The 21,049-nt window shown below is 37.1% G+C and overlaps 3 protein-coding genes across 4 annotated transcripts; 1 reads left to right on the top strand and 2 right to left on the bottom strand.

Moving 5' to 3' along the window:
* Nucleotides 1-9,314: 9,314 nt before the first annotated feature.
* Nucleotides 9,315-11,246, bottom strand: LOC129248348 (NADH dehydrogenase [ubiquinone] flavoprotein 1, mitochondrial). Its single transcript, XM_054887869.1, has 4 exons — nt 11,131-11,246; nt 10,563-10,919; nt 9,672-10,506; nt 9,315-9,608 (listed from the first exon to the last, which is right to left on the bottom strand). The coding sequence occupies exons 1-4, from the start codon at nt 11,174-11,176 to the stop codon at nt 9,422-9,424; spliced, it is 1,425 nt and encodes a 474-aa protein (XP_054743844.1). The 5' UTR covers nt 11,177-11,246; the 3' UTR covers nt 9,315-9,421.
* An 835-nt stretch (nt 11,247-12,081) lies between these two features.
* On the top strand, nt 12,082-13,169 carry LOC129247609 (E3 ubiquitin-protein ligase PPP1R11). 2 transcript variants are annotated; one of them, XM_054886794.1, is made up of 4 exons: nt 12,082-12,372; nt 12,427-12,535; nt 12,592-12,732; nt 12,800-13,169. In XM_054886794.1, the coding sequence occupies exons 1-4, from the start codon at nt 12,295-12,297 to the stop codon at nt 12,826-12,828; spliced, it is 357 nt and encodes a 118-aa protein (XP_054742769.1). In that variant the 5' UTR covers nt 12,082-12,294; the 3' UTR covers nt 12,829-13,169. The 2 variants fall into 2 exon arrangements, with proteins under 2 accessions (XP_054742769.1, XP_054742768.1); XM_054886793.1 differs by having other exon boundaries at nt 12,084-12,372; nt 12,797-13,169.
* A 3,725-nt stretch (nt 13,170-16,894) lies between these two features.
* LOC129248276 (F-box/WD repeat-containing protein 5) lies at nt 16,895-19,715 on the bottom strand. Its single transcript, XM_054887763.1, has 7 exons — nt 19,160-19,715; nt 18,842-18,999; nt 18,586-18,769; nt 17,742-18,532; nt 17,353-17,690; nt 17,146-17,296; nt 16,895-17,086 (listed from the first exon to the last, which is right to left on the bottom strand). Exons 1-7 carry the CDS (start codon nt 19,443-19,445, stop codon nt 16,997-16,999), a joined length of 1,998 nt encoding a protein of 665 aa, XP_054743738.1. The 5' UTR covers nt 19,446-19,715; the 3' UTR covers nt 16,895-16,996.
* Nucleotides 19,716-21,049: the final 1,334 nt, after the last annotated feature.

Genomic DNA, 21,049 nt, shown 5'->3' with positions numbered 1-21,049 from the left:
CGCACGGTAACTCATTAGCTCGTCTTGTGACAATCCGTTGCACTTTGCGGAACATACGCGCTTGCTTAGCTCGTTATGTTCTTTAAAGTCCGAAATTGTCAAACGTCCATCAACCTGAGTGATAGGGTATTGAGGTGGCAGAAAACGGTCGTGAAGAATCATATGCAGATCACTCCGGCGTGCGCTGCAGCACTTAGGTCAAGCTCCATATGCAGCTTAGCAATCTGTTTCTTCATAGTATCTTGTGCTGGAGTGGGACGTACGTTAGACGGTGTAGTGCTCGACATAGCTTCATCCACATCATCGCTGATCACAAGAAGCTGATTTTGAATTATGTGAAAATAGTGAAGGAAATGATCGCGCTAATATTTTGTAGTTATGATTTTAGCATATTTTATCAAGAATTTCACTGTTTCAGTTTTTTTATGCTATTAAATGTAACAATAAACTTTATATAAAAAAAGTATTTTCTTAAAAACATATATATTTAACCTACCTTTTGAAGGAATGCTAAAGTAGACCGAACTTTTCTTTCAGTGGATTCCCTGAGAAGCCGTTCAATCTCATGTTTAATGTGATGTATTAACTCTTCTTTCTTCGGGAATTTTTGCTTCGAGGTATTTCATAATTTTATCACATCGTCGTGGCAGGACTTCTTCGCCTTATAGACGTATCTTTTGACGTATGCGTTATAAAAATCTGGATAACTCATTTTAAATTAGTAAGATCATGAACTGAGTCGAGTAAAACATTTACAATAATAAACAAAGAAGGTTGGAACCTGTCCGTGTGTCGCTGCCACTCAGCTCGTCCGCTCTTGTTCATTGAGTCGCGCGTTCGGCTGATAGTGGCGCGAAAACAAACGACGGGCTACACTGTACTATAAATTCAGATTAAATTGAGCTATTTGGTATAAAACAAATATGGTGGTTTGACAGTAGAAATGTACATACAACGTCGAAGTATGAATGAAACTATTTTCTTTCGAACGAATTAGTGAATGATCTTAATCATACTACGATTACGCTTAAGATTAAATCTTAAGCATGTTCAATCTGGATAATGGACCAAAATAGTATAATTTTTTTTGTTTCAATCAGAAAAAAAATTGCGTGATATTTGCCGAGACCCCCCCCTCTCTCCAACGTAAGATTAGATGAGATTTGACTCGACCCCCTCCCCCCCTGAGGTTATTATCGGTGTTAATGCTGGTTCATAAACGAAGTCTATTCGAAGTTTTTCGCAACCTCGCGATACGCGAGTACGCCGACTGTTTGTTTGATGACAGGAGGTACTTCGTTTTGTTCTCGTTCACCATCAGACCTATTCGCTTTTAACTAGTTTGGAAAAGGCAGAACTAAGAGCGCGGTTGTTAAAGCCGATGATGTCAATATCATCGGCATACGCCAACAATTGTACGCTCTTATAAAAAATTGTGCCTGAGTCAGTAAGTTCTGCGGCTCACACGATCTTTTCCGGCATCACGTTAAAGATGTCCCAGCACAGCCAGCCATCCTATCTGAAACGGCTCGGAGACATCCTTCCCAATTCTGACGGCGTAGTCGTATTAGTTTTGCGGGGATACCAAATTCAAACATCGCTGCATATAGGTAACTCCTTTTCCTCTATCGAAAGCAGCTTTAAAATCGACAAAAATATGGTGTGCGTTGATTTTCCTTTCATGGATCTTCTCCAAGACTTGGCGTATTGTGAATATCTGATCGATAGTAGATTTTTCAGGCGTAAAGCCGCACTGATGTGGTCCAATTAGTTAGTATGTCGCAGTAATTTGCACAGATTACAGAATCACCCTTCTTATGGATTAGGTAGAGCACGCATAAATTTCAATTGGCAGGCATATTTTGCATAGGATCTGATGTATGCAGCTTACCAGCTACTCGCCGCCATGTTTGAACAGCTCAGCTGGCAGTCTGTTGGCCCCCCGTCTTTGTTGTTCTTTAGACGCGTTATCGCTATTTTCACTTCGTCATGGTCGGGTGGCAGAACGAAAGCCCTGTCGTAATAATGCTTCTTGATAAATTTAATTCATCACAATTGCATTCAAATTGACGGTAAACACAAATAAACGGCCAATATGAATCTTAACTGGATGCTTAACAGTTCGTTATAATCTAGTATCATTTTATAATCTCAGATTTCGGGAGAGATTTTGTATGGGTAGTCTCGCTTTTTAATTACGGATTGGGAGTTAAGCCCGAAAAAGTAGATAATCTACTTATAAGACGTAGGGTCTTCTGCACGTAAACGTTCTCGAATCGTTTCTTTTGATACTTTAACACCAATTTTCCTTAAAACTGCTTCAGCTTTACGAAACGATAAACTCGGTTATGTCACAAACAAATCAATGATCTAATGATCTTGCCTTGGAGAGGTATTATATATATATACTAGCAAACCCGGCCCCCTTCGCTGGGCACACTAAAATAGAATAGATATGGTTTAGAACAGAAAATATATGGTTTTCATATTATTTATTTCTTTATTCTTTATTCAAGCGCTTTGGCATAAACAATATTTTTTGTTTTTCTATTTGTTTTTGAGTAAATATAAAATATAAATTGAAAATCAAGAAAAAAGAAGATTGTTTTTAAATTTCAAATCAACGCATATGAATAAACAATCGTCTTTTTTCCTGATCATCCATGAATTTTTCGTTTCAATTTATATGTTTTATTAAGCATTGGAGCTTTTTTAACCATTATCCATTTATATTTTTCAAAAAAAAAAAACGAAAAAAATTTCATTCACACATAATTTCATTTGGATTTCACATTAAATTCTCAAATTTCGTAAGAAGTTATTCACTGTTCCAAAATCCACTCCAAAAAAATTCACAAACAATTTTTACATATTGCACTTACGTTTTTTCCTTATGGCATCCAAATCAGAAAGAAATATTGACACATTGTAACTCACACTGTCCATTTGACAGTTCAGTTCCGCCCCAAGCGTTAAAAAAGTAAGCGACATTATGGCTGGCTCAAAAGAACGCTGTACCCGTTGCCACTGCTCCGAATTACAACCAAACTTTACGAAACCCATTTTCAATATTTACTTAACAATGTGCATAAGTTTGGTTTAATTCGGTTCAAAGACACGGCGGGTCCACGTTTTCCATTTGATACCCATATTGTACATATACATCCGAAGGTTACCCGGGTCCACGTTTTGACCTATATCTCGAGACCCTATCTACCAATAGGTATCCAAACTATACGGAAACCATCTTCAATACCTCCTTAACAATGTGTGTAAGTTTGGTTTAATTCGGTTCAAAGACACGGCGGGTCCACGTTTTGGCATATATTTCCAGACCCTAGTCATCAATAGGTGTGAAAATTACCCCGTATTAAAGCACTTATCAACAGCTTTCATTTGATATCCATATTGTACAAACACATTCTAGGGTCCACGTTTTGGTCTCTATCTCGAGACCCTAGTCACGGAGCGGATGGAAATACTCTGAACTAAAGCATTCACCAACAGCTTCAATTTGATGCCCATATTGTACATATACATCCGAAGGTTACCCGGGTCCACGTTTTGACCTATATCTCGAGACCCTATCTACCAATAGGTATCCAAACTATACGGAAACCATCTTCAATATCTTCTTAACAATGTGTGTAAGTTTGGTTTAATTCGGTGCAGACACGGCCGGTTAGCGAACACACACAAAAAGTTGACTTTATTTTATATATAAGATTTTTTTCAGTTTGTGTCCGAAAAATCCAAATATCTTACGGAACCCTATTTTTTTCCAAAATAAAATGTAATCCATGTTACTCGTGGATAATGTAGTTTTCGAATGGTGAAAGAATTTTTAAAATCGGTCCAGTAGTTTTTGAGCCTATTCGTTACAAACAAACAAACAAACAAACAAACAAACAAAGTTTTCCTCTTTATAATATTAGTATAGATATATGCACATAAATATATATATTTATATATATATATATAATTGGCGCGTACACCCTTTTTGGGTGTTTGGCCGAGTTCCTCCTCCTATTTGTGGTGTGCGTGTTGATGTTGTTTCACAAATGGAGGTATTGAAATAATTAATTTTTAATGAAATTTTTCTATATTTGAATTTCGTCGGTCACTCTTCTCTTATTATTACGAAGCCGCGGGCACTCGTTGTGACAAAAATTCATCAAATATTGGAAAGCTGGCAGATAATTCTAAATGATAAAAAATATTCCAATGTTGACTTTTTTCGAATGGTCGTCAGTGATTTCTTCACTTCTAAGTTTAAATTTTTTGTCATCGTCGAGAAAAATTGGCATATGGGCGGTTCATGCGCGTCCAGTGCGAACTGGTTTTTGGTGTGCTATACAATATTTTAGACTCAGTGTCATCGTCACTAAGTGGATCTGATCTGCTACAACTGCGCTTAAGAATGTATTTTGTTTTTGTAGTCGTTAGGCTTAGGACGACATACGCATGAAGAGGTATAAAGTGAGTACTGTGTGTGTGCGGTTATATTATACGTACATACTATACACCTATTGAATTAGTGAATTAGTATAGTTTTGTTGGAAATTTGGAACACAATAAATAATATACATATGTACATACTATGTTACGGTTTCCATTCATCATCGGGTTGCAATTACATAAATCTCATGTCAACTACTACCTCGGATCTCTCGACCTTGGAACAATGCTTACATTCTATATCAAGCGGTCGCCGGAATAGTGCATCAATATTTCCATTGTGTTTCCATTTATATTTAATATATATATTTATATATATACATTTATAATTGGCGCGTAGCGAAGAGCCTTTTTATATTTATATACTTATTTATATTTATATCCATATTTGAAGCCTAAACCCTTTCGATCCACCGTGTAATTTGTTGTTGTTGTAGCAGTTCAATTTGTCCTTCCTGATGCTTGAATTGTGGTAACCATTTCAATCTTAACTATAAACGTTGCCCAAACAGGTATTTGTGGAAATGTTTTACGAACTCAACCACAGTTAATACCACCACCTGGCATCGCAGTAATTCAATTCCAATTCAATAGATATTAAGGGGTAACACCACTGTACACGCGTAAAATAAACACGATTTTTAAAGAATTTTTTTGTATAGAAGGAAAGGGGAATCAATCACTCTGATTTGGGAAGTTATTACTTATATACTAAAATACAAAACTACAAAGTTTGATCGAAAAATTTTACAAAATGGCGGCATTGGAGACATTTTTGTAATGTGGTTTCTCTTGAAGGAGCTCCGCGGCACGCAGCACAGAGGGTGCAAATTTTAATCTGGAACAAAGAAACATTTTTTTTCTTAATCTAGATAAGAATAGCTAGAGAAACACGTAGGGGATTTAAAAAATATTTATTTTTGTGGAATTAGCAAGCATTTGAAGGAAAAAACTCTATTTTGGACTAAAAAAACGGCACTTAAATAATTATAACAATCGTTTAAATTAATCTATCGAAAATCCCTTACGCTCTTCTCTTAAGAAGGTTATTATACAGACGTAGTGAAAAACCTGCCAATTTCAGAAAACGTGTTTTGAGAAAAACGCGTTTAAAGTTTGGAAATTTGGAGAAGTCGTTAGGTAGCAGTCACTAACGCTTGGTTAAAAGCTTAAAATATTTATGAAATAGACTTCGGTAACGTATAAAACTTTTTGTTCTGTATTTTAAAAGGTTCAAAGAATTTTTTAAGCTTATAAAAAAAAATCAATTTTTTGAAATTTCTAGAGTGGTGTTACCCCTTAAATAAATATAATATATGTGTGTATGTATATGTGTAGATAACATAATCCAGAAACATTATTTTTTTATAGAATAAAATTTTAGCCATATTGTGTAATACAAAGTTTGTCAGCCAATTTGATTTACGCACATTTGAAGTTTCCTTGTTGTAATTGTAAGAGACCAAACCATGTTTTGGAAAATTTACCGTGTTTTTATTGTATCTATATTTGTATTTGTGCGTACTATATATCTATACTAATATTATAAAGAGGAAAACTTTGTTTGTTTGTTTGTTTGTTTGTAACGAATAGGCTCAAAAACTACTGGACAGATTTTAAAAATTCTTTCACCATTCGAAAACTACATTATCCACGAGTAACATGAATTACATTTTATTTTGGAAAAAAATAGGGTTCCGTAAGATATTTGGATTTTTCGGACACAAACTGAAAAAAATCTTATATATAAAATAAAGTCAACTTTTTGTGTGTGTTCGCTAACCGGCCGTGTCTGCACCGAATTAAACCAAACTTACACACATAGTTAAGAAGGTATTGAAGATGGTTTCCGTATAGTTTGGATACCTATTGGTGGATAGGGTCTCGAGATATAGGTCAAAACGTGGACCCGGGTAACCTTCGGATGTATATGTACAATATGGGCATCAAATTGAAGCTGTTGGTGAATGCTTTAGTTCAGAGTATTTCCATCCGCTCCGTGACTAGGGTCTCGAGATAGAGACCAAAACGTGGACCCTAGAATGTGTTTGTACAATATGGATATCAAATGAAAGCTGTTGATAAGTGCTTTAATACGGGGTAATTTTCACACCTATTGATGACTAGGGTCTGGAAATATATGCCAAAACGTGGACCCGCCGTGTCTTTGCACCGAATTAAACCAAACTTACACACATTGTTAAGGAGGTATTGAAGATGGTTTCCGTATAGTTTGGATACCTATTGGTAGATAGGGTCTCGAGATATAGGTCAAAACGTGGACCCGGGTAACCTTCGGATGTATATGTACAATATGGGCATCAAATTGAAGCTGTTGGTGAATGCTTTAGTACAGAGTATTTTTCATGCCGCTCCGTGACTGGGGTCTCGAGATATAGGTCAAAACGTGGACCCGGGTAACCTTTGGTTGTGTATGTACAATATGGATATCAAATGAAAGCTGTTGATAAGTGCTTTAATACGGGGTAATTTTCATACCTATTGATGACTAGGGTCTGGAAATATATGCCAAAACGTGGACCCGCCGTGTCTTTGCACCGAATTAAACCAAACTTACACACATTGTTAAGGAGGTATTGAAGATGGTTTCCGTATAGTTTGGATACCTATTGGTAGATAGGGTCTCGAGATATAGGTCAAAACGTGGACCCGGGTAACCTTCGGATGTATATGTACAATATGGGTATCAAATGGAAAACGTGGACCCGCCGTGTCTTTGAACCGAATTAAACCAAACTTATGCACATTGTTAAGTAAATATTGAAAATGGGTTTCGTAAAGTTTGGTTGTAATTCGGAGCAGTGGCAACGGGTACAGCGTTCTTTTGAGCCAGCCATAATGTCGCTTACTTTTTTAACGCTTGGGGCGGAACTGAACTGTCAAATGGACAGTGTGAGTTACAATGTGTCAATATTTCTTTCTGATTTGGATGCCATAAGGAAAAAACGTAAGTGCAATATGTAAAAATTGTTTGTGAATTTTTTTGGAGTGGATTTTGGAACAGTGAATAACTTCTTACGAAATTTGAGAATTTAATGTGAAATCCAAATGAAATTATGTGTGAATGAAATTTTTTTCGTTTTTTTTTTTGAAAAATATAAATGGATAATGGTTAAAAAAGCTCCAATGCTTAATAAAACATATAAATTGAAACGAAAAATTCATGGATGATCAGGAAAAAAGACGATTGTTTATTCATATGCGTTGATTTGAAATTTAAAAACAATCTTCTTTTTTCTTGATTTTCAATTTATATTTTATATTTACTCAAAAACAAATAGAAAAACAAAAAATATTGTTTATGCCAAAGCGCTTGAATAAAGAATAAAGAAATAAATAATATGAAAACCATATATTTTCTGTTCTAAACCATATCTATTCTATTTTAGTGTGCCCAGCGAAGGGGGCCGGGTTTGGTAGTCCTTTATAAAAAGATGACTTCTAATTGGGGCCAAAATATCGGCATATAAATAAAAGTAAGCTAAAAATTTACTACTTAAAAATGCTATAGTTTCTGTTCGTTGGATTTTTTGGTTTAAATAACTTTTCTTTCGAAAAATAGTAGCTTACCCCATTCCCAAAGGATCTGTGGAGAGGATAGACTTCCTCTAATAAACGGTGCTCTTTCTTATGGTTTCTTTTGAAGCCACACCCCTTAAACAAAAAAAAACAACCGTAAAATCGTATTAATGTACATATGTACAGGGTCCGGCATTCGAAGTGCAACCAATTAAAAGGCCATACATTTAGTTTGGAAAACACAACACAAGATAACACAACATGCAGTTCAAGCAAAGTAACGCCGCAGGAGCAAGATAACGACGAATTTTTTTATGCGTGCAGACGGCTACATCGAATTATAAGACGTTATCACGTCAATAATACAAAATTAAGAATCAATTGACTATAGCCTTGAGACGGTCCAGAAACGAATCGCAACCTACCCGAATGTGACTTACAGGTATTTTGGCCCACTCGTGGACAAAGGCTTTTTTCAGCGCTTCGAACCTGGTGAATCTTTTAGTGCGGACCTTGCTCTCCAAAATGGCCCAAAGAGAATAATCCATCGGATTCGCGTCTGATGCATTTGAGAGCCATTGTGTGGACGTTGTGAAGTTCGAAAAGTTGTTTTTTAGCCATTCTTGGTTCACTCGAGCTTTGTGAGACGGTGCCGGATCCTGTTGAAATGTCCATGGTCTGGAACCTCCAGGATATATATATATATATATATAATTGACGCGTACACCCTTTTTTTGGGTGTTTGGCCGAGCTCCTCCTCCTATTTGTGACGTGCGTCTTGATATTGTTCCACAAATGGAGGGACCTACAGTTTCGCCTCCGAACGGCATATATTTTTACGAGGAGCCTTTTCATGGCAACCTCTAGGATACTTTCCCGATAATATTTCGCAAATACCTTGACGCCAGGGTCGATGAAAACGATTGGAGAGCGCCCATCTGCGGTTATAGCGGCACAAACCATTACCTGTGGCGGGTCAGGGGGCAGCATCCAATGTGTCCAATCGATCACTTTACGAATTGCTCCATTTGAAAAATTTTCTCGTTAGAAAACCTTCATTAGCCGACTAACCGACAGCTGATGCCCGTGTATCTGGGAGCGGTCTGAAATTGGTCAAACTCCGAGTGCCGGACCCTGTATATAAATAAATGTTTATATACCAAGTGAAAATTTGCGATTCTTATTAACGTCGGTAAAATAACTCCGATAAGCGTGTAAATATAAAAAAAACGGGTCCTTGAATATAGAAACTGCAACCAAAATTTTGTAATTTTTGCGGCTCTTTGAATATTTGCTTTGATTCAAGCACCTTAATATCATTTAACATAGCTCCTTTGAGGATAACATATATTTTTTACCAGCAAAATTTGCAAACTAGTACATTTATAAAGAGATATTGAAATTTAATAAGTGTTGACTTTATTTAGTTAATTGCTCTATTAGCATATTTCTTCATTCGCTCTTCTATTTCAGGTCGGAAATGCCGTATAAGTCCTTGCACAGGCCAAGCGGCACCATCAGCTAAAGCACAAATTGTATGACCCTCAATTTGTTTGGATATCTCCCATAGCATATCGATTTCCTCGGGTTGACCATTGCCGGCAACAAAACTGAAATATAATAACAAATTTTATACAATTGATTATGTTTTCGGTAATCTATGTGGCCAGTACCGCTTCATTATTTTATGCATCCATATAATACCCTCGCGACATGGTGTACATTGCCCACAGCTTTCGTGACGATAGAACGCAGTCAAACGTTCAATGGCTTTAATGATGTCTGTGGACTTATCCATAACTATAAGCGCAGCTGTTCCCAATGAAGTCTGAGCAGCAATTAGACCATCAAAATCCATTAACACATCGTCACAGACTTTTTTTGGGATAACGGGTGTAGATGAGCCTCCGGGAATTACACCAAGTAAGTTGTCCCATCCACCTCGAATGCCACCAGCATGACGTTCAATTAATTCCTTGAGTGGGATCGACATTTCCTCTTCAATTGTACATGGCTTGTTGACATGACCAGAAATATTAAATAATTTTGTTCCAGAGTTACGAGTACGGCCAAAACTTGCAAACCAAGCACCTCCTCGTCGCATTATTGTGGGAGCAACTGCTATAGTCTCCACATTATTTACAGTGGTGGGGCACCCAAAAACGCCAACATCAGCTGGAAATGGAGGCTTTAGGCGAGGTTTTCCTTGCTTGCCTTCAAGCGATTCAATTAATGCAGTTTCTTCGCCGCAAATATAAGCGCCTGCACCTCGATGCATGAATACATCAAAATCATATCCAGAGCCGCAAGCATTTTTTCCAATTAAACCGGCTTGATATGCTTCGGCGATAGCCAACTGCATGTTGGAAGCCTCATTGTAGAATTCACCGCGAATATATATGTAGGCAGCACGTGCGCCCATCGCAAGGCCAGCAACTAAGCAACCTTCAACCAGCTTATGAGGATCATGACGCATAATTTCACGATCTTTGCATGTACCTGGCTCTCCTGCAAGGTATACAAGTAAGTTGTGTTCATGATCATATGGTTTTGTAGATATATACCTTCATCAGCGTTCACAACCAAGTATTTGGGACGTCCATCCGATGGTTTATTCATAAAAGACCATTTCATACCAGAAGGAAAGCCGGCACCTCCGCGTCCACGAAGACCAGATGTTTTCAATTCATTGATTATCCAATCAGAGCCCTTCAACAAGATTTCCTTTGTCTTATACCAATCACCGCGTTTAAGTGCTCCTTTTAGGCGCCAATCATGACGTCCATACAAATTTGTGAAAATACGGTCTTGATCGGCCAGTGAACCAAATTTAGTTCTTGTTTGCGGAGGTGGCGTTCCTGGCGGCGGCGCCGCCGTGCCCTGTAAACGGCGTTGTGCTACAACAGGCAGACTGGAACATGCTAAGATTATACAAAAAATTTAATGAAACGATTGTTTCTATTTCTCAAGGCAATGTTTTTTTTAGCGATACCATTTAAATTACATAATTTCCCTTATAGGAAATTCACTGTTTTTACGTTTGCAAAGAACTCGCACATACCCTTACGCAAATATACGAATTTCAAACCACCCTGCAAACCTTTTAATTTTTACAGCAATTAAAATTCTTACCAAAATGTTTTTGAAGAAAATTTATCCTCACTAGCGCCCCAACCATTTTCGCAAAGTTTTGTCAAATAGTCATCTATGGATTTGTGACCAAAAAAAAACATATATGTCACATCTGATCAGCGTTACCATTCAGATAGAATTCTATGAAAAATAGAAATTTCGCAACAAAATTACCGTACCGAATTTGAGCATTTAATTAAAACGGTATTATGCGGCGTTCACGCTGAACTTTAAAGCACGGCATACACGAGGAATACGGTTTCAAACCTAAGTTACAAACATGGTTTATAGCTGTGGTAACATTGTATTATTTTGAACTAAAAGGTTGTTCTATATGTACACATGTTTCCATACTTTTTGAGAAATCGATTGAATATAATTATAGTGAGAAAGAAAAAAGTACTTCCTGAAGATTCTTTGATAAACCAACATTCTTTGTGGGAGGGTAAAGAATACAGAAGGTTGCAACTTCGGAAAACCGTTATTTTATTTTTCGCGAGTTTTATTGTACTATTGACTGTTGTTCGTTGAGAAAATGAACAAGCCAATGTTATATAATATAATTTTTTTAATGCCTTCCAACTGAAAGTGCAGATAGAAAAATTTTTATACCCGTTAAATAAGAGAACAAAAATGGGTAGAATTCGTTTGGAATAAAAGAAATAATTTCATGTAAAGTATTGCTACATATATAGTACAGTATTTCACAACAAGAAGAGACATATGACTCTGAATGCAAGTAAATGAACCCTTAGTAAATGCAGCATCATGAAGAAATTTCGAAATACCGATGTTCGAAAGTGCTACATACTCATTTAAGTTTTCGCATGAACGCTACATAATATTAACCGGGCATTGGGAACACAGCCTAATGATATTTTATATGTATATTTTTAAAAGGTATCTTTTTGTTTTCCAATGTGGCAACTACATTCGTATTTCACAAATTGACTATCAGCTGTAGTATACAAAATTTTTGTGTGTGCTAGACGAATTAGAATTTTCCGTATTATATATCTACTTACTTATCCGCTTTCGTTTTTTAATCAATCTTTTAAGGGCAAGTTTTGTGGGGCTTATTGTTATAAGCATCTATTAAACCGTGACCAAGTTGAGATTACTTATACAAAAATATATGCGCAATAAATCAAGATATACAATATAATGGAAGCGATCGCTGGTCGTGACTCTGCAACTGAGATTGTTGTAGTAAATGATGTACCCTCTGCAGATGTATTAGATGTAAGAGGATATATTTAATGTAATATAAAATATTCACATTTTTGCTTAATTTAGTCAGCACCAGTTCTTCGCCTACGGTTAAAAAAACCCAAACCAGACCGGCAAGTTGCCTGGCGTGAAGGTACAGTGGATAACGAAGATATGGGAAAGAAAAAATCCAAGTGTGAGCAATATTGAAAGATAAAATTGGTTTTATCTTATCCCACTCTTAAATTTTAGGTTGCTGCATATATAAAAAACCTTTAAATTTCGGCGAAAGCTCTTCTTCAGACGATGAGGAATGTGAACACTGTTTTGGCCATCCTGAAAAACGCCGAAAAAATATAAATCAACATAAAACTCATGAACACAAAGACCCCGGTAACCAAGACGACAGTAATAAGCATATAAAATAACAATAATAAAGCTTTTTCTTAATCTTCAGTAGGTGACGATGGAAACCCATCTTCTCAATAGTCAGTCGACCATGCTTCAGCAAAACCCTATTGACACTATGATAAGCAACTTGAAGTTTGTTGACAGTATTGACAAAGCAAAGGTCTGCTTTATGCCATTGTTTCATTCAATTTGGTAGGAACACAGAATTGAATTAAATAATGATCATCCCGCTGAAGCCCTCATATATTATATTTAAAACCATGAAACTTTATTTTTTGTTTTTCTATTTAATGTTTGTGCTTATATGAGTGTACAGTGAGTATTTATGTATCACGCAAATGAAATGAAATTTGACACGCTTTTTGATTGCTCGTTAGAGCTAAGCCCATGGTGCACTAAATTTAACATTTTAAAGTAAACGTTGGATTATTGTTTTTATTTTGATAATTGTCTAAATGTAATACACTGGTCTTTTCAACAAAAAAGATTGCTCTTTTTCGGTAAACGTTAAATTTTACAATACGATGCATTCTTCGCACCTTCCCATGCTGGATATATCTCTCGCTTTCTTCAATACTGTCATAACTCAAGAACCCGAAATGTCGAGAAAATCTGCTTCAAAGTATTTAATTCACTGATGCCTCCCTAAGTAAAAGTAAATATATTTTTATCAAGAAGAGATTGTGGTATTTTTTGGATTATGACACTATTGAAGTAAATGAGCTACATGTACCGAGGGTCACAGCCAGATTGATGCGGAAATCACTTATGGCAATATTAAGTTAAAATCTGCCAAATATTTTACCTCAACAGTTTTTTTTCAATTATTTAGTTTCATATATTTATGGGCACAAAACCCGTAATAAGCCATTTTTTCTCCCGAAAACTAAGGATGAGAACCTCTGGAACACCATAACTCTTGCTGACGAAAGCAAGTTAAACCTTTTCAGATCAGACGTTAAAAATTTTGTTTGGAGAAAACTGAATGCAGAGCTACGGCCGCAAAATCTGCATAGCATAGTCAAACACACAGGACACAGGCACAAATATTCGAATATTACACAAAATTTAACAATTGCCAGCTTTGAATGTAATTGATAAAGATAAAGAAATTAACACTTAAAAAAGTGTTAATAAAAGAAGAATGCACATGATTTCTTCTTAATATACTAAGAACTTGGTTCAATCGGTACCAAAGGGACTCCAAGGTTTTATTGACAGAAGAGGATACCCTACAAAATATTAGTTTAAATTAACGTTTTTATTACCATAATAGTTAAAAGCAAAGTTTTTTACGACTTTTAAAATGTTATACTTCGGACGTGATATTTTAAAAAATACATGTCGCACCATTGTGATAGCAACTCGCAAAAGACCTATGCCAAGGTTAACTACAACAACAACATTTTTCTCTCATCTCCACTTTGTTATTGCATCTGAAAGTATGTCATTGAATGAACGCTCGATGTCTAAAAAGGTAGCAAGGGTATATTCTTTACAGTAAAGTGATTTCCCAAGTGTGTCAACCAGCAAGTAAAGTGCTGTCTGCTTTGATGGCTAATCTCATCTGACCCCAGCGATTTATGAGTTTGGAAGTTTCGATCCTCTTTTACAAGATTTAGGAGGGATTCTCATTGTTGTCCCTAAAGCGTGGTCTACTATTTGCGTTACAAAGACAACCGGGAAAATACGTTGACAATAGTAGTTCAAGTGTTTCTTCACTGTTGGTTGTGCAATTGCCATTTTTTTTACGAGATAGCAATGATTGTTAGGACTTATTTATAATACTTTACGGAATCCACTGCCCTCCGTAGTGCTTTGTATCTTTTGATAGAATTCTTATCAAGGCGAGGTTATATATACCTGCCGTTGGGTGTTTCACAATTTTTGGTGTACGTCTTGATGAGCATAATCAGAAGTACAGTTGGAAATTTCCCCTTCTTGCCGAGAGGCGACCGCTTCTGGGGGAAAAACCTACTACTCTCTTTGTGGATAATTGGTCGAGAGGTGGTCTTATTAATGGCGCGCGTCCTGATGTTTTCCCCTAATGGAGGATCCTACAGATTTACAACTGTTTCGAACACGGGGTTTCTAACCTAGACACTTCCGAACGGGAGTCACGTACCAAGCCATAAGGGCTACGGCGGCCGCTACCTGCCCTAATGCTATACTTAAGTTTGTGTTTGCAATCCTTATATCGTCCCGAGAATTATCCATAGGTAAGTATTGCCTTATAAGATTGGTATATAAGTGGCCCACCATGGCAGCTACGGCTTCCCTTTTTCGCTCTTGGAGGGCAAGCTGCTTGTGCGTGGATTGAGATGCTTACGTCAGCTCATCAACGTTGAGTTCTTTTTGACGTGATAACGTCTTATAATTCGATGTAGCTGGCTGCACGCACCAAAAAATGCGGCATTATCTTGCTTGAACTGCAAGCGAGAGCGGGGAATGAACGACAAAGAGGCAAATCGGCCCACGCGTTCGGCAACGTTTGACATCTGGCTCTCTCCTACTTGAGTGAGCATATATGTATGTATATGTATATATATGCGCATATGTACATATATAAATTCACATACTTGTATTTGCATATGCCTTCTTCATGTGTGCATGGTAATGAACCATTTCTCTGTTGAGAATAGGACCATGATAGGAAAAGTAGGAAATTAAAGGGAGTGTTTCGAGTGTAAAGTGTCTTGAAAAAGGCAAAATGATAATGGTGCCTCTTAGTGTTGTTAACTTGTTAACGCCTGATGCACAATCGAAATTGAACATATCTTTCATGAATTTGATAAATGTTTTTTCATTTTTAACTTGACCTATTGCATTGCGATTCCATTTACCTCCTTCTCTATATCCATACAAAATATCTATCAAAGAAATAAAATTTAAATTTTTTTTTGACGTTGTCACGTTAAACTATCGTCAGTAAACCGACTTTACAGACAACCTCTATTTTTTTGCTTCCATTTTATTAAATACCTCTTTCTGGTTGTCATTTAACGTTTTTAAAAAGGCGAAATTAGTTCGCAGAGTAATTGATATTTAATTACTTACAAATGAGGTAATCCGCTCTCTTGTATGACGAATTAAGTAATTCGAAAAATAATTGGACAGTGAATTATGAATGAGAGAGCGAATTACGTACCTTGGCAACATAGCATATAACTGCAAGTATTTAGTTTTAGTTTATTAAAATGTATTAAGTAAACACCAATTCTCGGGGGGAAGCATAAACCACAAAAGGTAGAAGAAACTTTAATAAACAGATCTAGCAAAGTAGTTGGGGCCCACCGCAAAAACGATAGATGAGGCGTTGAGGACTTCTGTGGCATTAGGAATGTCAATCCCGAATCGACAATGCGCGCGAGATGGTTTGAGTCGGTTAATACAAAAAAATGTTCCACTTTTGGATCAACAGCAGAGAGTCGCGTCTATACATTGATAAAAGCGGTCAACGACGGTTCGATGCTTCTGACGGAACTGATAAAATGTTTCACTGATGATAAACGGTTCACTAGGCAGGGCTACTTTACTGGGGCGGCAGCCCTTGGTCGGGAAAAACCCAAATCATACCGGTAACGTAGAACCAATTCGACGATTTTCGCCAAACTTTGCCAGTCATTCCGAAACTTAACTTGCTTGAAGTAATCGAATTTGTGGAGATTTGTTAAAACTCTCAAATTGACCACAAATATGCGAATTATATTGTAAAATGTCCAAACAATTGCTAGACATTGACAATGGAAAAATTCAGGTTGACGATTTCACTAGCCTCATTTCGTTTCCATCTAATTTGGCCAATTCGTGAAGGCGAATTCATAACGAAAGACTTCCATATTGTCAGCACAAAGTCAATCGTTAGAAGTGTATCGAGTCATCCTACAGATCCCTTGTTTTGCCATGTTCAGTTATACGAGACGTGCTCAAAAGTCAATTAAAGACAAAAAGTATAATTTATCACCAAGCGTTAAGATGAAAGTATTATAAACACAAATAAATATTTTTAAAACAATTAAATTTCAATTAATTAATTATGCTGAATTCAAAATCGCACTGAAATTGTTTTGTATAAATTCTCGCAAATTTTAGGGAAGATTCGTTTAGATAATTCCTCTCTCCACGAAAAACAGTTTCAGAGATATGAACGAAAATTCAATCACGTTAGCGTATTCAGAAATTCATCTTTACATTCAATGTTAAAATTTGCACAGGCGACACGGGCGCGAGCTAGCTGCTAGAGTTGTTATACAAAACGTTTCTTTAGTTCGAATACTTCGGATGTATTCGAAGGTTCGATATTGTATTCCTTTGCTTTTGCCCGGGACCTCCAAATCTAAGATACAGTTAAAAGACTTGAAAACAATATTTACTTTAACGATAATAAGAAAGCACCTTAATCGTGTAATCATCACTAGTAGTAACAAGCATCTCTGGGTCACGAGGGTTGAATGCTACGCTATTCACTACGTCCGCATGTCTATACTTGGTAAGGCATATACCATAAAACCTATCCCAAAGGTAAGCATGCATATCTTCTGCTCCGCTAAAAAGTAAGTACTTATAAGCACTTCACAATTTTTGATTAATATCAAATATTACCTTCCGACATAATTTTCACTTACGTCGAGAAATATAAAAAAACATTCGGTGCTTGGTGTATAGGCTTTATGAGCACGAAGCATGTTACCAACACGTTTAAGCGTCATCAAATCAATAACATGAATGTCAATTTCCTGTGCAATAGGTGGTGGCTCCAGCGCATTAGTTATAATATAATTCTTCGGCCAAGGTCGTGTATTCACATATAAATAACGATGATCCGGACTTAACGCCATGCCAATAATGTGCCCATGTAAGTCTATTACTTTATCTACATTGTCAAATAAGTGAGCAACTGACTCGTAATCCCACCAATCGGGGTCCGCCCGTAGTTGGTTCTAAAAATCACAGATGAGAAAATGTATTACAAGGAAATATCTGCTTCTTACTTCTCTTTCCGCAGCTTTTTTGGCAGCTATTCTTTCTTTTAGCGAAGGTCCTGGGTCGAGTTTCTTTGGAAACGTTACATTTTTTATACGCTTTATTCCAATTTGATGTGGAGTATATGTTTTCGAGCCTGTAGAGAATATTAAGTATTTAGGGACAGCGCTCTCCATTTCGTCGTCATTATCATCTGAACACTCCATTCCATCAGAGTCGTCTGATGAATTCCCATTCTCATTTTCTGTTGGGTATTCACGCCGATATTCATCTAAATATCGAATAGTCGCATCGTTATGATTTAGCGCAATTTTTACGGACCCAACCGTTCTATTTGAGGTCGATGAAGTCTGTTGAAGAATATCCAATAGGTTTTCGGGCGATGCGCTACGCTGCGATCGACGCAATGTGGCTGCATGTGAGAGTGGATTCCCTACAGAACTAGAGGATGATGGCTTTGTTTCATCTATATCAACGAAGTCACTGGAAGTCTGTTTCAAATTGTTGGATGCATTGTCCTCGGCTAAGGGATCATTCGAATCGTCTAACCATGGACACTTGGCAACCATTATGGCCCGTACGGAACTTGCATTTCTATTATAGAACTTATACAACTTGTTCATAATTGGTACGTGCTCGGAATCAACTTCTTGATTGGCTTTGTTTAGCCATAGCTCAGAATAGCTTAGAAGATGCGCGAGCCAATGCAAATCTCCCGATATTAAATATTGATCGCTGAACCATGTACCGAATATGTCGTACGGACGATTTACCACACGGCACCGTAAACGTGATTCATCTAATAAATGCGAAATATTAAATTTAGAACAAAGTATTAAAGAACATAAAAACCTTTGCCGTCTACCGTAAACACAGCAATTTCACCCGATGTACTGTGCGGCGATCCGAAATGAACACCGGATACAAGAAGTAGTGTGTCACTTTGGTTGAATTGCGAATATTGCGTATATTTCCAGCTGAATTGTTTCATATTGTGAGAGTACCTTTCTGTACAAGGATGAATTGAGTTCCAGACCTTGCAATAACGAAAGTTAGTTACTTGACAAATAAGTGGAATTCGTAGTCCCACATATCACAATATACATACGATTACGTAACCATCTTTAGAGCAAGTAGCAAACATTTCACCGTTGTGTGAGAAGCTCACATGGAGTACCTGATGTGTATGGCCTTCAATACGCTGTGCTTGTACATAGGGTATATTCCAGCTCAGACGTTTATATTCACTTTTCCATGACTCTGCTCCTATACGAGTTACGAACCAACAAGGAAAAAAATGATTTCAAAAATCTGTGGGTTAACGCAATGGAATACAAAAAATACGTTACTACTGTAACAATACATAAACTTCCTCAGAGCCAACTATATTGTGCGGAAACAAACTTCGATTGACCTACAAACGTACCTGGCTTAAGTCTTATCGTCGAATCTACATTATAATGCAGCAAAAATTTCCGCTTCCACATGAGCTCGTCATTTGCTAGATTGTGCCAGCGCTTGCATGTGGCTCCGGCATTTAGTAAGTCTTTTATTGGTAACATCCAATATATCCGAAATAGTATTGGCTCTGGTATGGACCACCATTTTAACTCCTCTATTCCAATAGCGCATCCAAAACTATCATCATCGTCAATACTGTCGATTTCGCTTTTTTCGAGAGCCTCGGACAATATGCCACTATTGTCATCCATGGAGACAAATAGTAACAGTATTTCCTAATTCAAGCACACTTTATAACAAAAGTGATGTGGTACGTTTTGTATGGCTTTATGAAAATTTTTCCAAGCCTACATATTCACTTGTCTATCACAGGGCTACATTAGTTCAAAAGTTATAATTTAGTAGTGTAAAACTAAACAACGCAAAATAAGTGGACAAAAATAACTTTCTCTTGGCGCCGCGATTTTGTGACCAAAAATAAATAAAAACAAATATAGCGAGCAAATACAGCTGAATGTCAACAAGTATCAACGAGTTAATTGGGTGAAATTGAGTGTGTTTCTTTACGAGTAGATGCAGCTGTTTCACTATAGATGACGTATTCACGCGACAGAAGGAAACGTAATGAACTGCCACACATAGTGTTTTTTTTCGAATTAAATTCTTTTCATTATATGGCAACATTTCGAAAACGTTTCATTCGCGTTGCCGAAATCTGTACACAGGTACACCCTCATTTTTGGCATAGGCTAGAAAATATTAGTTTTTTGGCCTGTTAGAACGCAACATTTTGAAAAAAGGGCACGTAACCACACGCAACTACATAATATACCGAGAAAATAGTACTGTGGTTATAATGGGCAATTGGTTCGTTTTTATCTATTTATTTATTATCAAAATGTTAAGTAATATACACTGGTATGTAAGAAATACAATTATAAGGATTAACTTCATTAAAATTAAGTTTATATAAAATTAGTGTCGGATGTTATGTGCGGGTTGGTATATACGTCCGACTTCGCCGGCGGTTAGATGAAACTCAAACTTTTCGTTCAAATGGCGTTCTTCTCTTGTCCTGTTATTGTCAGGGTTGCCATCGGGTCGTCTGTTCAATCTGTGTTGCCACATAGGTCCCCCCAGACTTCACGTTCTGAAACGTACGGGAAGTCTTATTTTTCGTCCGATACGGTTTGTAGGCGGATTGCTTGTAGATATCTGGTTCGATGGTGATGTTGTTGTTTGCGATTGGTCTGGATTTTGTTGCGTTGACGTTTTCGGTGGTTGAATATCCGATTGCAGTGTTTCGATAAAGGCTGGTTTTAGTCGGTCGATGGAAATGTTACTTTTGTTGTGGTTGTTGATTTTGATGGTGTAATATTTCGGGTGTCTGGAGATAACTTGATATGGTCCGTCGTATGTTGGTACGAACGCAGGTCGTGCTTTGTCGTTGCGCACAAATACGTGCGTTGCTTCTGCCAGTTTGCTGAATACAAAGGTTTTTGTGGCGTCGTGATTTGCGGTTTGGGTTGGTCGTATTTTTATCATAACGTCAATGAGCTGTTTGGCAAAATCCGATTGTGGCTGATTTATATGGCGATCGTGAAAAAATTGTCCTGGCAACCGGAGATTAGCACCATATACGAGTTGTGCAGCTGTTGCTCCGATGTCAGGCTTGAATGCTGTTCGAAGACCAAGTAGGATTATAGGTAGGCGATTAATCCAATCATCTCGTTCATCACAGGTAATTGCTGTTTTCAAAGAGCGGTGCCAACGTTCGATGATTCCATTTGCTTGTGGATGGTATGCCGTTGTGCGTAAGTGTGATATGCCTAGCATGCGTGATAACTCGTTGAAT

Source organism: Anastrepha obliqua, chromosome 5 (genome assembly GCF_027943255.1).
Source record: "Anastrepha obliqua isolate idAnaObli1 chromosome 5, idAnaObli1_1.0, whole genome shotgun sequence".
In the NCBI taxonomy this organism is placed as follows: Eukaryota; Metazoa; Arthropoda; class Insecta; order Diptera; family Tephritidae; genus Anastrepha; species Anastrepha obliqua.
Note: the sequence above shows the minus strand (reverse complement) of the source record. Positions and strands in the feature narration are given on the sequence as shown.

Excerpts from the sequence above, each read along its gene's own strand:
- LOC129247609 (XM_054886793.1), top strand. The coding sequence starts at position 12,295 with ATGGAAGCGATCGCTGGTCGTGACTCTGCAACTGAGATTGTTGTAGTA. Across the intron at positions 12,536-12,591 it reads GGGAAAGAAAAAATCCAAGT|GTTGCTGCATATATAAAAAA; the intron begins GTGAGCAATATT and ends CTTAAATTTTAG. Across the intron at positions 12,733-12,796 it reads TCATGAACACAAAGACCCCG|TAGGTGACGATGGAAACCCA; the intron begins GTAACCAAGACG and ends CTTAATCTTCAG.
- LOC129248276 (XM_054887763.1), bottom strand. The coding sequence starts at position 19,445 with ATGGATGACAATAGTGGCATATTGTCCGAGGCTCTCGAAAAAAGCGAA. Across the intron at positions 18,533-18,585 it reads GTTTACGGTAGACGGCAAAG|ATGAATCACGTTTACGGTGC; the intron begins GTTTTTATGTTC and ends CGCATTTATTAG. Across the intron at positions 17,297-17,352 it reads AGTGAAAATTATGTCGGAAG|CGGAGCAGAAGATATGCATG; the intron begins GTAATATTTGAT and ends CTTACTTTTTAG.
- LOC129248348 (XM_054887869.1), bottom strand. The coding sequence starts at position 11,176 with ATGGTTGGGGCGCTAGTGAGGATAAATTTTCTTCAAAAACATTTTG. Across the intron at positions 10,507-10,562 it reads GGTTGTGAACGCTGATGAAG|GAGAGCCAGGTACATGCAAA; the intron begins GTATATATCTAC and ends TATACCTTGCAG. Across the intron at positions 9,609-9,671 it reads ATGCATAAAATAATGAAGCG|TTTTGTTGCCGGCAATGGTC; the intron begins GTACTGGCCACA and ends ATTATATTTCAG.